This window comes from Halyomorpha halys, unplaced genomic scaffold, assembly GCF_000696795.3.
Source record: "Halyomorpha halys isolate HHAL.00 unplaced genomic scaffold, Hhal_1.1 Scaffold331.1, whole genome shotgun sequence".
Taxonomy (NCBI): Eukaryota; Metazoa; Arthropoda; class Insecta; order Hemiptera; family Pentatomidae; genus Halyomorpha; species Halyomorpha halys.
This window is the reverse complement of record NW_027116263.1, coordinates 66043-85467: the sequence shown is the minus strand read 5'-3', so window position 1 is coordinate 85467 and position 19425 is coordinate 66043. Positions and strand designations below refer to the sequence as shown.

General features: G+C 28.6%; 1 protein-coding gene across 7 annotated transcripts in view; it reads right to left on the bottom strand.

Annotated features, from left to right (window-relative positions):
- Positions 1–6309: 6309 nt before the first annotated feature.
- The window catches only part of Ino80 (chromatin-remodeling ATPase INO80), a 53795-nt gene continuing 40679 nt past the window's right edge, over positions 6310–19425 (bottom strand). The window contains exons 30-32 of one of the 7 annotated variants that reach the window (XM_014421662.3): positions 18797–18889; positions 9313–9506; positions 6310–6489 (exon numbers count right to left, since the gene is read on the bottom strand). In XM_014421662.3, the coding sequence (XP_014277148.1) occupies positions 6472–6489; positions 9313–9506; positions 18797–18889 (305 nt within the window). In that variant the 3' untranslated portion in view covers positions 6310–6471. Of the gene's footprint in view, positions 6490–9312; positions 9507–15981; positions 16101–16939; positions 17533–17593; positions 17847–18796; positions 18890–19425 lie in introns of those variants that run through there. The other 6 variants (XR_001343237.3, XM_014421663.3, XM_024359853.2 and 3 more) reach the window with 6 other exon arrangements.

The window sequence follows — 19425 nt, the reverse complement described above, 5'->3', positions numbered from 1 at the left end:
TATTACAATTTTAGGATACATAGTACATGAGTATGGGGTAAATCCAGAAACGTTTTACAAAATAAAGAATAATAATATGTTCTATTTGGAAGTTTTCTTCACCTTGGTATTTAAAAATAATGGACAAAATTCTTCACCAACTTCAACATCTTAAAGTATCGAAATTTGGGCCAAATTCGACGCACAGATTTCAAAATGTAAAATGTAGATTTTTTTTTATTTTGAGTTGATATATTTTATACAATCCATAGATTGTAACGTAAAATGGCGTTAATTCGTAGCAACTCTAGTAGCTTTAGGAAAGTCTGTAGGAGTACTTCAGTAAAGAAGGTAACTTCATTCTACAGTACTATCTTTGGAATACGTCCAATTTTAAATATAATCAAAACTTTTTTTTTTTTTATGTGACTACCTAAATCAAAATAAAGGTCGGAATCTGATCGGAAAGTTATATGGGGCCATCCATCAGGACTGTAGATAGGTGGTGGCGAGAATTGCACCCTCCCTCCCGCCAAGGGCCCAGATGCATACAGTACGAGAGCCAGAGAGAAAAAAAGGCAATTTATTCCACCTCAATTTTTTATTACTTGAATAAAAAATTATGTATAATAACTAGTCTAAATTGATGAGTCTGCCAAGTATAGGTAGAGGGAATAACAAATGGTGGCTGTTTCAAAACATTAAAAAAAAATTCATTCGGAGCTCTATATCTTGAAAACTATTAACAACACTGGAAAACCTAACAGAACATCATTTAAAGAAGAGTAAATTTTGTACGACATGAGACTTAATAGAGCTACACGTTATGTTACTTAGTTTCCGAAATACAGGTTTTTAAAAAGCAACATTTCATAAAAAATGTACTGAAAAATCAGTTGGTGAATTTAATTGGAGAAATCTACATCTCAAAAACCATTCCATGTTTAGATGTCAATTAGCGCTCAAATTAAAGCAAGTTTAATGTACTATAGAGTAATTTATAACGTTTATCTTCGTAGAAATAGTATTTTTTATGATATTCAATAACATAAATTCACAAATGTTGATTTTTAGTTGTTCCAAAAAAAATTTTTGATTTATGAAAATAATATGTCTCAGGAACCAAAAGACAAACAGATGTCTGCCAGCACTCAAATTAAAGCTAGTTAAATATACTATAAAGTAGTTTATAATGTTTATCTTCTTGGGAGTAGTATGTTTTATGATATTTAAAAAAATAAATTCACAAAACGTTAATTTCAAGTTGTTTGGATACAATTTTTGTAAAAATATATTTCAGTAACCAAAAGAGTGCATATGTCAGCAAGCACTCAAAATAAATGTAACTTTAACTTACTATAAAGTAGTTTATCACACTATTCTTGTAGAGCTAGTATCTTTTATGATATTCGCATATAAATATAAATTTTGCTCATGAAATTTTGCCTGAACAACTATAAATCAATTTATTTTAGCAAATATCATAAAAACTACCAACAGCATTAGAAAATCTAAGATAACATTATTTAAAGAAGAGTAAATTTGCTAAAATATTAGCTCTAATAGAGCTATTTATGTTCAATGATTCTTGAGATATAGCTTTTTAAAAAGCAACATTTCTTAAAAATGTTCTGAAAGATTAGTAGTTAGTTAATTTATTTTGAGAAATCTATATCTCAGGAACTATGTAATGTGCAGATGTCTATTAGCACTCATATTAAAGCTAGTTAAATTTACTATAAAATATTTTATAACGTTTATCTTTGTAGGAGTAGTAAGTTTTACGAGATTTGACAAAATAAATTCACAAAATGTTAATTTCTAGTTATGAGGTGCAGATAGTTCACCGTAAATTAATGATTGGAGAAGTATGTGGGGGAGGAGGGTGCGGTCAGCAAAAAACAACCTAAATAAATAAAACAAGGCATAAAATAAATAAATATTTTTTTATTTATTTATGTTGATCTTTGCTGACCGCACTCCCCCCCACAAACTTCTCCAATCATTAATTTCTAGTTGTTAGTATAAAATGTGTGATTTTTGAAAAATATATATCTAGAACCATAAGACGCACATATGTCTGCCAACACTCAAAATAAAGGAAATTTAACTTACTATAAAGTAAATAATGACATTTAATTTTGTATGGGTAGTAGTTTTCATGATATCCGCATATAAATATAAATTTGGCAAATGCAAAGTTGTCCGAACAACTTTAAATCAATTTATTTTAGCAAATATCAGGAAATCTACTACTTATACAATGATAAACGTCATAAATAAATTTATAGTACATTAGGCTAGCTTTAATTTGAGTGCTAATAGATATCTGTACTTCAAATAGTTTTTGAGATATCGATTTCTCAAAATAAATTCACTAACTCTGGATTTTTCAGTGCATATTTTATGAAATGTTGCTTTTTAAAAATATATATCTCAAAAACTATTTAACGTACTTAGCTCTATTATAGTTTAGCAAATTTAATCTACTTTAAATTATGTCCTCTTAGGTTTTTCTAGTGTTGTTGGTAGTTTTAAAGCTATAGAGCTTCAAATGAAAAATAATTTTTTAACAATTTGAAACACCCCGCCACTTTTTATTCTCCCTATCTATACTTGGCACTCATCAATTTAGACTAGTAATTATACATAGTTTTTTATTAAAGTAATAAAAAATTAGGGCGAAATAAATGCCTTTTTTCTCCTCTTGGGCTCTTGTACTAATAGAGGGCACAAAATTAATCCTTTTTTTTTTAGACTGATACAATTTATGAAGCAGTAATAGGAACAAATTAGCTACAGTTGAAAGTAATTGATAAAGTTGCCATGGATACAACCCTTATTCAAGAATGAACCATCGATGAATAAATATCGTATCCATGACAATTTTAGCTATTAGTTTCAACTCGGCTAATTTTTGCCCATCTCTGTTATCAAGCAATAGCTTTAGGTTTAGCTTATTTTTATATTACAATAGAATACAATATAAGACAATAAACAATTTTATAGAAATTCTGAAAAATTGTTCAATCTGGCATTGGAGGTCGCAGATTTTTCAAACCCGCACAATCCAAATTTCATCAAAATCAAATAACAATTATGCCTGAACACAAATTTGTCTAAAGACAGACACAGACCCAAGTTCTGTTCCTTGATGTCTAAAACATAAATTCGATAGAAAATTTCCGAATTTGAGGGTATAAATTTTTTTAATTTCCTACGATGATATGATTGTAAAATGGTCTGGGTGGCGGTCAAAACTTTTTTCCAATCCAGATACCTTTGAGAAACTCCCCTAAATATTTAAATAAAAATCTATCTTTATAAATTGTATCAATTATTAATATGTCAACACACATTTCTTCTTTCTAGTTCCTTCATTATTCACTTTTCAAGACATTCTATATTTATTTTAGATCATTACTTTTTTACACATCGGTATTACTGTATATATCTTTTATCCATATGTAACATTCATTTTGTTTACTTTCTTGCTCATTGTATGTTTTATTGCTTTCGCACATTTCAATATATTAATTTTTTTTCTTGCTGTTTATGTATGTTTAATCAATACTTAAATATTTTATTATGTTAATTTCAATTACACATTATTTAAATTTTCTTCCACATCTTTCATTAGGTTTATTTTTTTATTTATATGAGCACTGTCAGAATTTTAATAACATTTTTTATCATTTGTTTTGTATAATTCTTATCTCTACAATATTATATTTTATTTTCTATTAGTATCATCAACTATCTACTTAATTTATCGTTATGAATATTTCCAAGTTCTCTGAATTAAGGTTGTTATATAATTTTATTGAAGTTTATTCTATATAATGAGCCTTTTTCATATTTTTTTTTCTTATCTGAAATCACTGCTTAATAATATTCCAAGAACATCCATCACTTGTGCTTACTGGCTCTTCTTTTAAAGTTGGATTCGACTCTTTATATTATTAATATTTTAATATTTGTTATATAGGAGAATTTGTTGATAAAATGAAATAAGGGTTGTAAAATGGAAGGGAAAGAAAAAAAGGAATAAATTGAAAAACTTAAGTCTTAAATTAAGACTGGTATTAATTGTAAAAGCATACTGTGGAAAAAAAAAAAAAATGTTATCTTTCTATTATATTATATCATATAAAAATATATGTCCGATCACGGATTGATTTGGGCAGCACGAATGAATAAATTTCTTTCTCATCTCTGGTTTACAAGTGAAATACACTAAGTCAAAAATTGGAATTTTAACCAATTCGATGATAATTTTTTTTTTAATGTTACAGAAATAGTAATTTTTCTTTTTAGTGATTTTTATAATATTAATAGATTATTTGGAGTTTAATAATCTTTTTAACATTTTAGATTGGAAAAAACAAATAACTCATAACTAGACAATCTTAACTTAATGTATTTCACTTATAATGATATGTTAATCAATGTTTTACCTCAAATTTGTCAATTTTAAACTATAAATTAAATGAAAAAAAAAAAATGATAAAATGAGTAAATATTGACATCCATATATTGGGTTGTAAAATAAGTTCGTAGCGTTTTTCAATATTTCAATTTAATCTTCTCTGTGTTTATAAAATCATATTTATTTAGACAATAATGTTTACCTATTCTAAAAAAAGATTAGTTAAAGTGCTTTTATGCATCAGTTTCATTCGAGATTCCTTATCTTTAAGTAGTATTGTGCTTGTTCAAAATGGAAGAGAAAAAAATTCATTTTCGTCTTTTGATGATTTTTTTTATTTCCAAAAAAGGAAAATCTGCTGCACAGACGGTTAACAAAATTTGTGATGATGCCTTAGGAGAAAGCACCGTCTGTAAGTGGTTTGCTCGGTTCAGAACTGGAAATTTTGATTTGGAAGATGCAAAGCGCTTGGGTCATCCTTCATCTGTTGATGAAATTCAAGCGTTGGTCACAGATAACCCTCACTCTACGACGCGGGATATCGCAGAAACGCTCATGCAAGTGACTCAAATCAAAGCGGATTCCTCACAATTTGACGGAAAAGAATTTATTGAACTGCATAACCATTAGCGATTCCTTCCTGAAATGCAATGTTAATGATCCATTTTTTCCACCCACCATATATCAGGTGTTTTTTTGGTCCAATATTTCATCTCTATTGTTTGATCAATGTTAGATCTTTTTCCTCCTCTCCACTTTCTTTCCAGCCATTTCATTGGCTGATCAAATTTTGGGGAGGAGAATTTTTCATTTTTTCCGTTTCTCTTTATAATCTATCGTGTTACCAGCATATACCTTGGTCGTTTATTTAGGATTGAAAATCACTTATCTCTGGATATGAATCCATCCAAAGTTTTCTCAGGAAGGCCTAGCTGCACATGTTATTTATTCGATAAGACCACCTAGTTATCCTTAACTAAACTTGTGGTCCCTCGAGCATTTGAGCCGCTGCTAGTGCTTCCGGAAGGATCAACCTTTTATATCTGCGAGTGTGGAACTACTATTATTAATATTCAGAATATTTATTTAATTACCCTTAATTTGTTCTCAGCACAGTATTCTTAGCAAATGATATCCGCTATTGTGTTATAGATGAGTTAGTTTTTAAATTTGTTTCAGTTGAATATTTTAAATGATAGAACACTAAAAATCATATTAAATTTTGGAAAAAACTCAAAACATGCCTTTTTATGCAAAATAAAATTAATGTTACTTAAATGTCTTTTCCATGATGAACTCTGTAGAGGTTTGGTGGAATTTGAAGCTAGGAAACAAAAGATGCGATTACATAAAAATCTAGTATCCAGTAATAAATGTTGGTAACAAATTTTGTTATATTTTTTATTGTGTTAGAGCACACTGAATACTTACGATGTTGTGTATCTACACAATAATTTTAGGATAGCTATAAATAAAGTTAAGAAAAATAATTATTTCCACATCATACCCCGTCCATACTTGTTCCAATGATCGACAGGTGACGACAGAGGAGACAATAATAATTATTTGTATAGAATTCATAGCAAAATTTTGAGGGAGACAGAGGGCGGGGAGGGAATGGCCCTAAAATTAATGAATTATACATATATATTCAAAATTATATTATATATTTGTGTAGCCTCCATAACACAACCTCATATTACTTGAAAAGTAGAAGTCACAACTTCTTTGTTTATAGATTGATCTCAATGATTTTTTAATCAATAAGAAAGAAATGATCGACAATTATGCCGGAGAGGAGAAAAAAAATTATAAATAAACTTTTTATACAAACATTTATAATTCATTAATAGGAAAAACAAATATTGTATACAAAATTAGTATCATACAATAATACAATATTTAAATAAACAATTTATATACATTTATACATCAATACAAATACATTATTTATGTGCACACATATACAGAAACAATTATGAGATTAAATCAATTTCATTTAAGATGGAATCAAAGTCGTTTAAGATGGAATCAAAGTCGTTTAAATGGTAGGAAGCACAAAACTAGGAAGAATTCTCGACCTGAAAATAAATTATTATTTTAAAACCAAAATATTATTTAATAAATTATATATAATTTCAGAAATTTTTTATATGAGAAGATGGTTGGGGGTGCGGTCAGTTGAATAACACAAATAAGTAAAAACTTTTACATTAATGCCAACGTTTCGGCCAGAATTTCTAGCCTTTATCAGGACTAAACCAAGATAATAAAAGGACCAATGAATAAAAGGATATATAAAGTGATTAGAAAATAACTAACATTATGGATACATAGTGTTGACAGATATGAATAGTTTAAGTATTATAAGAAGATAGAAGCTGAATGAGAATAATAATATTAAAATTGAGTAGTAGGAAAGAACAGATAATAAAATATATATGAAAATTTAGTTAGTAAATATATGTACAAAATGAAAATCATTAAAAATAAAGTAATGAAAGAAGTGGGAAATAAAACATAAATATAGGTAATTCAATAATTTATAACTTTTATTTCTCACTACTGACGGACAGAAAAAGACCCAAGATCTGTTCCTGGATATCTAAAACGTAAAATTTGAGTGAAAATTTCCGAATCTGAGGATATTCATTTTTCTAATTTCCTACGATGATATTAATGATTAATGATTAATGATGATTGTAATGTAACATGGTCCGGATGGCGGTCAAATTTTTTTTCTAATCCAGATACCTTTGAGAAACTCAAATTATCTATCTTAATAAATTATATCGATACACATTTCGTATCTCTAATTCCTTTCTTATTCACATTTCCGGATATTCTATACTTATTTTAGCTCATTATTTTTTAAATCATCTGTATTACTGTATATATTTTATTCGTTAGAGCATTTATTTATTTTCCTTTCTTGCCCATAGTATGATGTTCTTCTATCGTTTTCTTTTGCAAACGTTTCATTATGTTAATTAAATTTTTTTCCATGCTGTTTATGTATGTTTAATCAATACTTAAATACTTTATTATGTTAATTTCAATCATATATTTTTTAAATATCCTTCTGCACCTTTCATTGTTTATTTTTTTATTTATATGAGCAGTGTCTGATTTATAGTAACATATTTAATGTGGTATGTAGGTAATTAAATTATTTATAACTTTCATTGGGAGCGCAGGTAGGCCCAGGATAAGGCGTGTGGCTACTAACTCCAAGGACCAGAGTTCGGACAGAAAATTGTTTTCTCTTACACTGTAGCCATGAGTCAACTCCTATGGGGTCTTGGAGCCCTCTTGGGCTCTTAAATTGGGTAAAAATCTGGCGTTCGAGCGTGATTCTGAACAAATCACCTCCTTGCCTAACAATTGGTCAAGTATCAGTAACAGTACTTCCTTACAAAGAACTGAACCCCTGACCCTTCATGTGTTGTAGCGGTACAGATTTTATTAAAAATATAAATTATTGAATTACCTATATTTATGTTTTATTTCCCACTTCTTTCATTACTTTATAATTAATAATTTTCATTTTGTACATATCTTTACTAAGTATTTTATTCTTTGTTCTTCACTAATACTCAATTTTAATAATATTCTTCTCATTCATACTGCCTTTATCTTCTAATAATACTTAAACTATTCATCTCTGTTAACATTATTTATGTATTCATAATGTTATTTTATTTTATTTATGATTTTCGAATCATTCTATATATCCTCTTATTCATTATTGTTATTATGTTGCTTTTTGTTCTTAGCCCTGATGAAGGCTAAACATTCTAGCCGAAACGTTGGCACTAATGAATAAGTTTTTACTTGTGCTCTTCACCACAACTCCAACCGTCTTCTCCTCATATACATTATCCACAGTCAACAATCAATCTTCGCATCATTAGAAATTTTTGATATTATTTTAAGCCATCTTTAATCAGCATATATTTCATGGTTATTGCATACCAATTGATTTATTTTTTCATAATAAGTACAAAAGATTTCTGATCTTACAAAATGGGTTTGATTTTATAAAAAATCAATTCAAATTTGTTTTTAAGATCTTTTGAAACCTTTGAACACGAATTTCCATATATGATGCAAAGTGGATCAGGTAAAACATTTTGTTTTTTTCTGTTTTTGAGGATGCTAATTAAAAAATAATCTGACTAGCTGTTTTACATATAAGAATTCTTTTTTGGCCTACTATATAAGTAGTGAATTTCGGTTTTTTGTGATTTTGTATGCATTCAAACTAATTTAATACAATTAAAAGTATTTTTATGTTATCGTACATCTGAAAACAAATCGATTGATATATTATTATCCCACTATTCTATATTAGAGAACAGATTTGAAATAATTTTAACTAACCCAGTACATTGAGACAAAATATTTTTTATTGATAAATAAAGTTGATATTTGTTTTCCACCAGAGTATTAAAAAAATAAATTTTTTTTTTTGAAATTATGCACTCATCTGATTTTATTTTTTCTTTAATATTTCTATACTGTTTTTTTTATCATATTCTTATATCAAGTTATGGTGTTTTATTTTAATTATAACATATAGCCTATATTATAATAACTTAGCCCCGAAGGTCTCCAATACAGGCCGAAATGCTAGCAGATTAAAATGAATATCACATATTAATGTTCTTCACTCCTCATCGCAAACCCTGATCATATTTTCTTTACATTAATCCTCATTTAACATACCTTTTTGAAAACCCCTTAAGATTTACCATACCTAGGTTCCACTAATAAAGCTTTTCATTTTTATCTTACAATACAGCAACTTCAATCAAATATTTGATCGAATTGAGGGATTTCCTTAAGAAGAAGTCATAATGGTTGGAACATTGACATAAGTGATCAAGAACTTTAAAACATACCTTTATCTGCGGCTGACGATTCTGCAGCGACAACTGAGAGGTCGCCTGAGTAGGCCTAATCGACAGCGCAGGTAGGGACGGTTTTCTTCCTGGTCCTCTAAGTCCCCGAGGGCCACGCGAGCCGATGTGACCAGGACCGACAGGTCGCAGCCTTGGCCTACCTGGACCTCGGCGATTGCTCCTATTGCTTAAAGCTAACAGAAATTTTACAATTGGAGTTATTGTTAAAGAACTTGGTTCAAAAATAAGAGAAACATTTTAAGCAAAAGAAAAAAAAATTAAGAAAATATAATATCACTTGTGTAATTCACTATAAAAAGTAAATATATTCATTCTAGTATCAAATTAAATATAGTATTTTTACAAAATACGAGAGTGAATCAAATGTAAATGGTCATTTTGTTATTTTGATTAGCAAGCTGCTGTGAGCTTGATGATGAACTGGAAGGTAGAAGGATGTGAGGAACTGGCTCCGTCGGCTCCCATGTTCTGTTCCATTCCATCACTCTATACAGCCCTAATCAAGCAGGAGAAAGGTAAAGTGGTGTAAGTACGCTTTAAGTTTTCCAAGTTCCACTTTAAAATCTTAATTTCTGAAGCTAGAGTTTTTCTCTTTTTTTTTCCAGTATGTTCAAGCCTATATTTCAATCATGCCCATGATTGAAATGTGAGAGACCTAATATGAATATACTGGTACGAAAGAGATACTGTCATGACAGTAAATACTATCTCCACGTAATGTGGTTTATCTACATTATTTATGAATTTTAAACATTATTTCATTAATGGCTTTATCTCAACTAACAAAATGCTTTACATTATAACAGTAGTAACTTACCACAACTTGATATCAATATTATTCTTTTAATAAAATTAATAAATTTTCAAAATTTATCATTAAAATTTAAATATTCTCTCAAAAATTTATGAAATCAATGTTAAGAAAGCCCGTGATGCCAAAAACTTCCGTTTATAAAACATTCCAGTTACTATATATTACGACCAAATGCCTCAAATAAACATTTGATGAAATAATTATTCGTGAAATAACTCTTTAATATATTTTATAAAAACATTATCTAAAAAGTGGCCTGGTCTAAAACCAAGCAAATTCCTCTTATTACATTGATTTAAAAAACCAGAAAAAAGTTGACATTTAAACGACTCCCTATAAAAAGGTTTTGACTGCGAATTAGAAAAACAAAACATTTTTTCAGTGTATGAAGTTTCTTTTTGACCTAATCTGCCAGATGCTAGCAATGAATTAGTCTTTATCGAAAGCTCTTATATGTCAAAATGTAATTTGTGACAATTTTTAGTGGGAGCTCTCGATTTAATAATTTTTATCAATGATAATTGTGCTTTTAACACAAGTGTCTTTTTTCTCCTTTTTTTTTTTCTCGTCTTTTTCCCTGTCAATATTCTAATTTTTTTCGTGCTTCTTCAATACAAAATTTTAAGATCAGAGATGCTCACTCATTTCACTTTGAGAACACAAGATTTCCATTATTCACACAAGTAATGTAAAATTATATTTGAAGAGAAGATGGTCGTGGGTGCGGTCAATAAAGATACACAAATAAATAAAATTTATTGGGAAATCGCTGATTGACCGTGTGTAATATTAAAGGAAGATCAACTGGGGACAGTCAAAGAAAAACTCAAAGAGTTGTGAAACTGTTGTCCTATTATGTCTATTATCTGGTTTTATTTTTTGAATTCTCACCCATTTATAACTTTATAATTACTATCTATTCTTTTTTTATATTTTATCTTATTCATATATTCCTTCCACATAATTTACACACCACAGTACCTCTATTTATTTTGTATATAGTCTTTTCTTTATCATATTATATTTAATGTATCCATTTATTTAACTTTATTTCATTTGTGTATTCTATCCGTATATATACATATATATACTTTTTAAAAGTAATAAAAAATAAATAAAAACCGGTATATATGGAGAAGCCTAAATAAACCTGACTTTCACTTCAAAACCGTTTCAGTCCTTCCCCAAATTTGAACATGTTAGCATCATAAGGTACAACACACTGCAGTTGAAAATTTTTGTGACAATTATTTGAAGAGATTGTATGTTCTAAAAAAAAACTGTGTTTTTCTCATTGTGTGGCATGACTATGCAAACAATAGAGTTGCGAAACGTCGCCAAAAGATGTTTTATTACAAAGTAATTATTGACTAATCCTCAAGACCCACCAAAACAAATGTATACATACAACAGTCGAGAAAAAAGTTATCAATATATAATTTCTTCCACCGTATTATGTATATTACCATTTAATGTTTACCTATTTTCTTTTATACCTTCTGTCAATCGTTCACTTCCGCACTGAGTTCCAGTCCATTAGGTACGTTTCCTATCTTGTTCATTATCTTCCTTTATTCTTGATTTTATTCTTACCCCCCTTTTTTCATCTTTTAGCATGTACTGTATTTTATATTTCTTCTTTTTTTATCTGTTGTTATTTCCATTTTCATTAATTGTCTAAAACCTTTTATTATTCTTATTTAATTACTTTGTTCATTTAAGTGTTTCTATCTTTTTTTTTTTTTTTTTTTTTTGCCCTGATGAAGCCCTGCAACATGGGGCGAAACATTGGCTCAAAATAAATAGTTTCAGGACAATTTGTGTTTTTCTTTAACCACACCCAGACTGTCTTTATCTTAAATAAAAGTTATTTATTTATGCTTACTTATTTATTATATTTAATATTTACGTATTTGGTAAAAATAAATAAGTTTTACTTATTTGTGTATCTTTAATGACTGGACTGCACCCTGACCATCTTCTCCTTGCATCGAATCTACATCAACTATAAACACCTCATTATAAAATTATATTTATATATAATTGATGTATTTATAATCATTTATAAATAATGTTATGTTCTCACATTTTATTGAAAATACAAATAATAATTCTCTGTATAATTTGAGAGGTAAATTGGGAGCTTTTATTATTTTTTTAAAAATAAAGAATGAGATAATGCACAAATTAATCACATAAAAAAAAAAAATTAAATATATACAAATAAATACAAGTTAAGATTAAGAAAATATTATAATTAGTTAAGGCATACACATTTCAAATTAGAAAAACATTTCTCATAACCACCACCATGTTTTGAATGAAATAGTTCATCAGCATCGAAAAATATATGTGTGAGCAAAAAAGTGATCATTTTTCTAACCTATAAACAGAGTTGGGCAAAAATTAGTTGCTATAGTTGAAACTAACAGCTGAAATTGCCATGGATACGATATTTATTTATCAATGGTCCATTCATGAATAAGTGTCGTATCCATGGCAACTTTAGCTATTAGTTTCAACTATGGATAATTTTTACCCACCTCTGCCTATAAATTAAAACAATCAGATGTTTTAAAAGAGAATACCATCGGTCTATGTTTGGTTTATAAAGAGGATAATTGAGAGCCCCTATCGCTGCCTGGCTGTCGTTATAGATTGTTATATCTTTACCAGCCAGCCCTGCCTCTGAATTATCCAATAATTAATAACATACAATGCTATTTCGGGAATTTAATCCATCACACTCGCTCCTCGTTGAAATGTTATTATTGAACAATTCCATTTTTTTTTTTGGTTTTTAAATTATTTTCTCTACAATTACAAAAGAAAGTCATAAGTATAACAAAGCCCTTCAAAAAGTTTTAACACATTGGACGACACATTATGTTAAGCCATGGTGGCTTAGGAACATGTACGATGATAAGCTATCATCAAGGAAGGTCACTTTTCTAGCTTTCACTTCACTCGCTTCAAGAGCTTTAGCTCCAACCTTTCACTTTGGATTGTCCCGAACCGTGTTTAGTACTGTCTTAGCTTCCACCAGCTACGATCATTTTGGGTTCTCCTGCCTTTAAGAAATTTTAAACTCAAAATTTTTATCGAATTTACTTTTTAAGTATATTTAATGATTTACTTTATTTTACATACTTACAATAACATTTTTTTTACAAAGGTTCAAAAGGTTTTTTTTAATATTGTTTAGGATTATTTCATGTTGTCTAAATGTTTTATAGAAAATGTAATGATATACAACAATAACTTTCTAGAATCCTTATTCAGTAATTTATATTGGAAGAAAATATTCGACCATATGAAGTAGATTGGAGGAAGTTAGTCAGAGTGGCGATCAATAAAGGTATCAAAATAGTAAAAGAAAACTATTTATTGTTAACCAAAGTTTTACCCCACTTTGCAGGGTTTCGTCAAGGCTAAATGAGAAAACAAGATACAAACATTTTAGAATTAACAGAACATTAAAAATAAAAAAACATTTCAAAACAATTGTTAAGTTTATAGAATAAATAGAAAAACTAAAATTAATAAAATATTAATAATAACAATATGAGGAAATATAAATTTTGGTAGACTGGAGACAAGTTGTTAATAAATTAAATGTATTAATTTAAAACTAGATTTTAAAATCATATTTAAAACTAGATTTTAAAACCATATTTAAAATGAGTTTTAATGAATAGTCTCCTACAATTTATGTGTCTAGATCTATATTGAGAACTTATATCACATCTGGTAATATTTATTAACAATGTGTCTCTAGTCTACCAACATGTATATTTCCTCATATTGTTATGAATTTTTTTATTTTTATTTTTAATGTTCTGTTAATTCTAAAATGTTTTTATCTTGTTTTCTCATTTAGCCCTGACGAAGTGGGGTGAAACATTGGTTAACCATAGTTTTCTTTTACTATTTAGATACCTTTATTGACCGCCACCCGGACTATCTTCCTCCAATGAAGTAATTTAGTTAAAAAAACCTACAAAACTTTCATGTATCAGCAAATCGCAGATGTAGATTGAGTGGCATGCGCTAGTGATGACTTGATGTGTCATCAAAGTTAAAAAACAAATATTTAAACTTTATTAGGCTAAATATTACTTTTATACACTATATAATACTTATTTAAATTAACATAATATTTTTTAAAATTGTGCTTTTAAGGTGTTTTCCGGGGGGGGGGGGATCCTCTAAGTTCAATGTATTAACTTAATATTACTAAGCCGTCTTATTAGATTTGGAAACTTAAATGTCAAAATATGTGAATGTGTTAACTATGTAATAGGACAAAGAGCCAATGCCGCCTACAAAACCATTTTCAGTTTTTCAGATTAGTAATAAATATTGTAAACAATTAAAATCCAAAGTATTTTTTTTTTTTTTTACCACTGATTAATATATCATAATCGGAATTATTTATTTTAGTTTGTTATTTCTTACCTATATACACTTGATGAGGGCAAATATTGTGAGCTAAAGTAAAATAAACTATAAACAATAAAAATATTTCATTACAACTGCCCACCGACCATCACCCCCTCTATTAATATCCAATATTACTTCATGCAAAATATTATATAACAGATTTAATCAGAAACTTTGATTGAAATATTTAATTTATAGTAAACAGTATATGAATAGTAGAAAAAAAAAAAAAAAAAAAAAAGAAACCATCAAGAGTCAACAGCACATCCAGAAGGAAAACAAATAATTCGATAAGAATAAATAGTTATAAAACAATTCAAGTCTTGGTAAGAAAACTATGTGAGTAAAGAAGATTAATGAATGAGACAATAAATAAATTAATTAAACAAAACTGACTGCTATCATATTATTAGAAGATTCCAATATAAAGTGTTAAGTATCTTTTATATCAGTAAATAACCAGCCAATGTTACACCATTGGCAAAGAAATAGAAAATATCACATAAGTGCAAACCAGAACTGGTACAACTCATATCAATATTCTAAAGAAGACTAACCATAAATCAAGGAAGCAAACAATTCACTTCCATAATATATAAGGAATTATCTAAGAGAGATGAACTGTCCTTATTGAATTAATCTTTTTTTATCTAAAAAAATATTTGATATAATCTAGTTTATATTTACAAAGGATGAAATGGAAATTTTTGAATAGAAAAAAAAAATTATTGTATGAAAATTAAACAAAAAAAATTGTATTCCAAGTATTGTCCATTGCTAGCTGTAAGATTTCCCCTAAAAAAAAACCTATACCACTACAAGCGATGACGGATTAGGAGGTGCAAGGAGGTAATTTGTTCAAGATCATGCTCAATCGCCAGGTTTTTCTACCGATTAAGAAGAGTGGGTACGGGTACTTAACTTTATAGAGGCCAGATGCCCCCAGGAAGGCTCCCAAGCCCACAGGCTTGACTCACAGCTAATTTAACAGTATGAATACTGTTATGGCCATTATAAGAAAAGATAAAGAGTAATTTAATTTTTTTTTTGTAAAGGTTCCACAATTAACACTCATAATTTTATATATATTTTATATGCTTGTATTATATGTGAATACTCATATATGGATATGATCTCAGGATCTCTATGTCACCATATATATACATATGTATATACACAGTACAAAAAACCATATGACCTGTGCCCAGTGAGATAGAGATCCCGAGTTCGAGACTAGGTACCACAAACTATTTTTTTGGTTAAAGTGTTACCAAATAAGTTGGAATAAGTTCAGAGATACATTTTTTTAATATTTATTATTTAACACTTTTTTCATAATGTTTAATTTCTTTTTTTGTAAATAGTGTGTTTTAAGAAATATTTTATTTTACCTTTTTTTATTCCAAGAAGTGATCTTATATTATTTTTTGTTGTTGTTTATTGAGGAAACATATCCGTTATATTTGATATTATGCTGCTATTTGGAGTTTTCTTTGTTCAAATATTTATCCTTTAAACATAACAACATTTATTTATTTATTTTTTTTAAATACTCCCTGGTTTATTAGTTTTGGTAAGTAGGAAAAAATCTTTTCTACAACTTCCCCACAACATACATGTTCCTTTTAGGACGTTTGGGGGCTCTTTCTGCCTCTTCAGGACAATTCATCTTCCTATAGTTACCTAGTCCTCTTTATCAATATTAAATATTTTGACGTAAATTAGTTGTTCTGTATACTTTATTTTCCCACATCAAAATTCCAAGTGGAAAAGATATATCACAGTACAGTGTAATCTGAGTAATCCGAATACTCCAATAATCCATATAAAGGTTACTTTTTTGAGAAAACTTAGCAGGCAATAACATTTTTGTTTTCAAATAAAATTGCACATGTGTAAAGGTGATGTTTAACTTCCTGATCTATAGGCAAGTTATTGTAGTTACCACGAAAATCGAAAATGGAAATTTTTACAGTTTTGATATCGGGTAATCTAATTCCTATGAAAGTGATCATAATATATTTTGTTAGAATTATAAATACATAATATCTATTGTATAAATCATTTGATTCTCTAAAAATAATTTAATTAATAGTAGTAATATGTATAATACATATATATAAAATCATATTTTTTGATTAAATCATATTTTATTTTTCTATCACCTTATAAATAAATCCATACTAAGAGTATTTTTCATTTTTATTTATAATTTTTTTTTCACTTATAAAAGAACAATTTCCTAGTTTTAACAAATTAAATCATTACTTAGCATTACTGAAGATGTAATAGAAGACAATTTATTTATTTAATTTTTTAAAACTCCCAATTGTCAAATGTCCAATAAAATATGTAAAAAAATAAATAATAAAAATAGTTACGTACATTCATATGGTTAATTTTTTTATATTTTTCCTTAAACTTTCTGTAATCCTAACTCCCTCTGCAGCTATTGGTTCGGATTTCAAAGATTACACTGTACAATAGATTATAAAAGAACTAATTTATTACAAAGTATTTAATATGGGTATATAGGACTATGCAACTACTGGAAAGATAGAACGTCCTGAAGATACGTCGATAAATGAACGTTATGCGTGTAGTGGGGAAGTTGTAGGAAGGATTTTTTCCACAATAAAACTAGCACAGAATGAATAATTACCTGCCAGAGATGGATTCGAACCCGGGGCTGGGAGATCGTAGTTTCTTAATTCAGTTTATGCGGAACCCATTTTCCCATCTTCTGGATCTTTTCATGGCTTTCAAATATAAGGAGAGGCTTCTTATGTCCCATTTAAATGATCCTCGAGTTGTTGCACTTCCGTGTTTTTTGTTTATTGTCAAAATGGCTACTTCTGAATTTTTCAAAGCACTGCGATTTAACAACGGCATGCTCACTGTAGGGCTTTAACAACCATGCAATGACATCCTGCAGCAGTTTTCTTCAAACAGCAACAGAAAATCAAAAATTTCAGTTTCTAGGAATGACACACTTTCAATGTCATACTGCTGAAACTTTTATTGTTTTAAGTTGAAAATCTTCATCAGAGGTTAAAACAAGGAATTGATACAGTTTGACGGTAACTACAGCTTGGGCTATCTATGGGAAAATTTCAGTTTCATATTTACAGAACTGGTTTGAGAGCTAATAACTTTCGTTCATGATGATGCTTGAATTATGAAAACCTTGGCTTCTCGGTTATTTACTGCTATTTGTGAGAGTTGAGGCTAAGCATTAGAAACTTCCAATAATCTCCTAATAGCAAAAGAAGCGTAATTTAAAAGAATATATATATAGTAAAAGAATATATAATAAGCGTGCAAAAGTTATTCCCAATCTTCTTTGTATGTCTTGCAAGTTGTTCTGCTAAGCACAATATAAACAGACACTAAGCGGAAAGAATTCAAGTTATTTTTAAAAGTTATAGGACAGAAATGAGATCTTTTCAATATTTGCAGGGAAATATTTAGTATAAGAATATTGTAAGAGAGAAACAATAATAATTAAAAATAAAAAAGATTAGATAAAAAATTAACCCTTAATTTGACAGTGTATCCTCGAAGATTAATAGTTTCTCCCAATTTTTAGTTTAAATTTGTTGCCTCTATATTGGTTCTTATAACTTCAAAGTTTCTCTTTAGAAATTGTAGTCTAGTCTCAAGAAGTGACCATAAATTAATTTATTTAAAAGTATATTGTTATGTAATCACTGGTAAAAAAAAAAAAATTGAATTTATTCACTTAATATTAGCATAGAAAATTACGTTTTATTTCCTCTTCTGTATCCTGTAGGATACACAGCCAAATCGGCTGATCTTACGTTTGTTTGAATCAATTTATAAGTTGATAGAATTGTGTTATTAAAATATATATTAATTAATTAATATAATTAAATATACTATTTTTTAAACCAATAGTGAAATCTATTGTACTGAGGAGGGACACAGGATTGTGCTTCAGAGGGGGACACAGTATTGTGCTGAGGAGGGACACATTATTGTGCTGAGGAGGGTAAACAGTAATCCCCAAATTGTTCAAAAATAGAATAACTTTTTTTGAATTAATTTGTTTAAGATATATCCTTGCCAAATTAAGGGTTAAGAAAGGAAAAGCACAAGATGGAAGATACAGCATAGACTACAAAACCATTACACCGCGACATCATGCAAGCAGGAAATGAGAAGCTCCAGGATATGAGAACTTACCGATCGGAGGCATGTTAGCCACTGAGACCGCCCTCGAGATATTGCCTCTATGGCAATTCCTAGGCGGGCGCCCCCGTCTTGACCGCACCCTATCTAAGCAGAGAACAAAAACAAAATATAAAAGTATCCTCCGTGTGCAGGTAACAGGCAGCTCTAACATACTCATATTTATATATTCACTAAACAAAACAAATTATAATGAAAAACAAAAAAAAAAAACGATTTCAATAGGAATAGGATTAGACGAAATATTCAGCATGGCTTAAATTCAAACTTTGTCACTTGATGCTGAATCTAAAGTAAAAAGCAATTTTATTTAAGAATTATTTTATAAACAATTTTTTTTACTCCTCTTACCAGAATATTAAATTAAAAAAAAGAAAAATCCTATTATTAAATAAAACCAAAAATTGTATCCAATTCTGTCTCAACACTTTATTTCTCACTAGTCCAACGTTTCGGCCATTCCAGCCATCTTCAATACAAAACTCCTCCTCACATTAATTCATAATTCCTATTGCAGGCTATTCTGCCCAGGTCATTTTCTTCATTCTAATTGCAAACCTATTTATTTAAAATTTAAAACCATTAACATTTATTTTTCTCTATAAAATTATCAACAATATAAA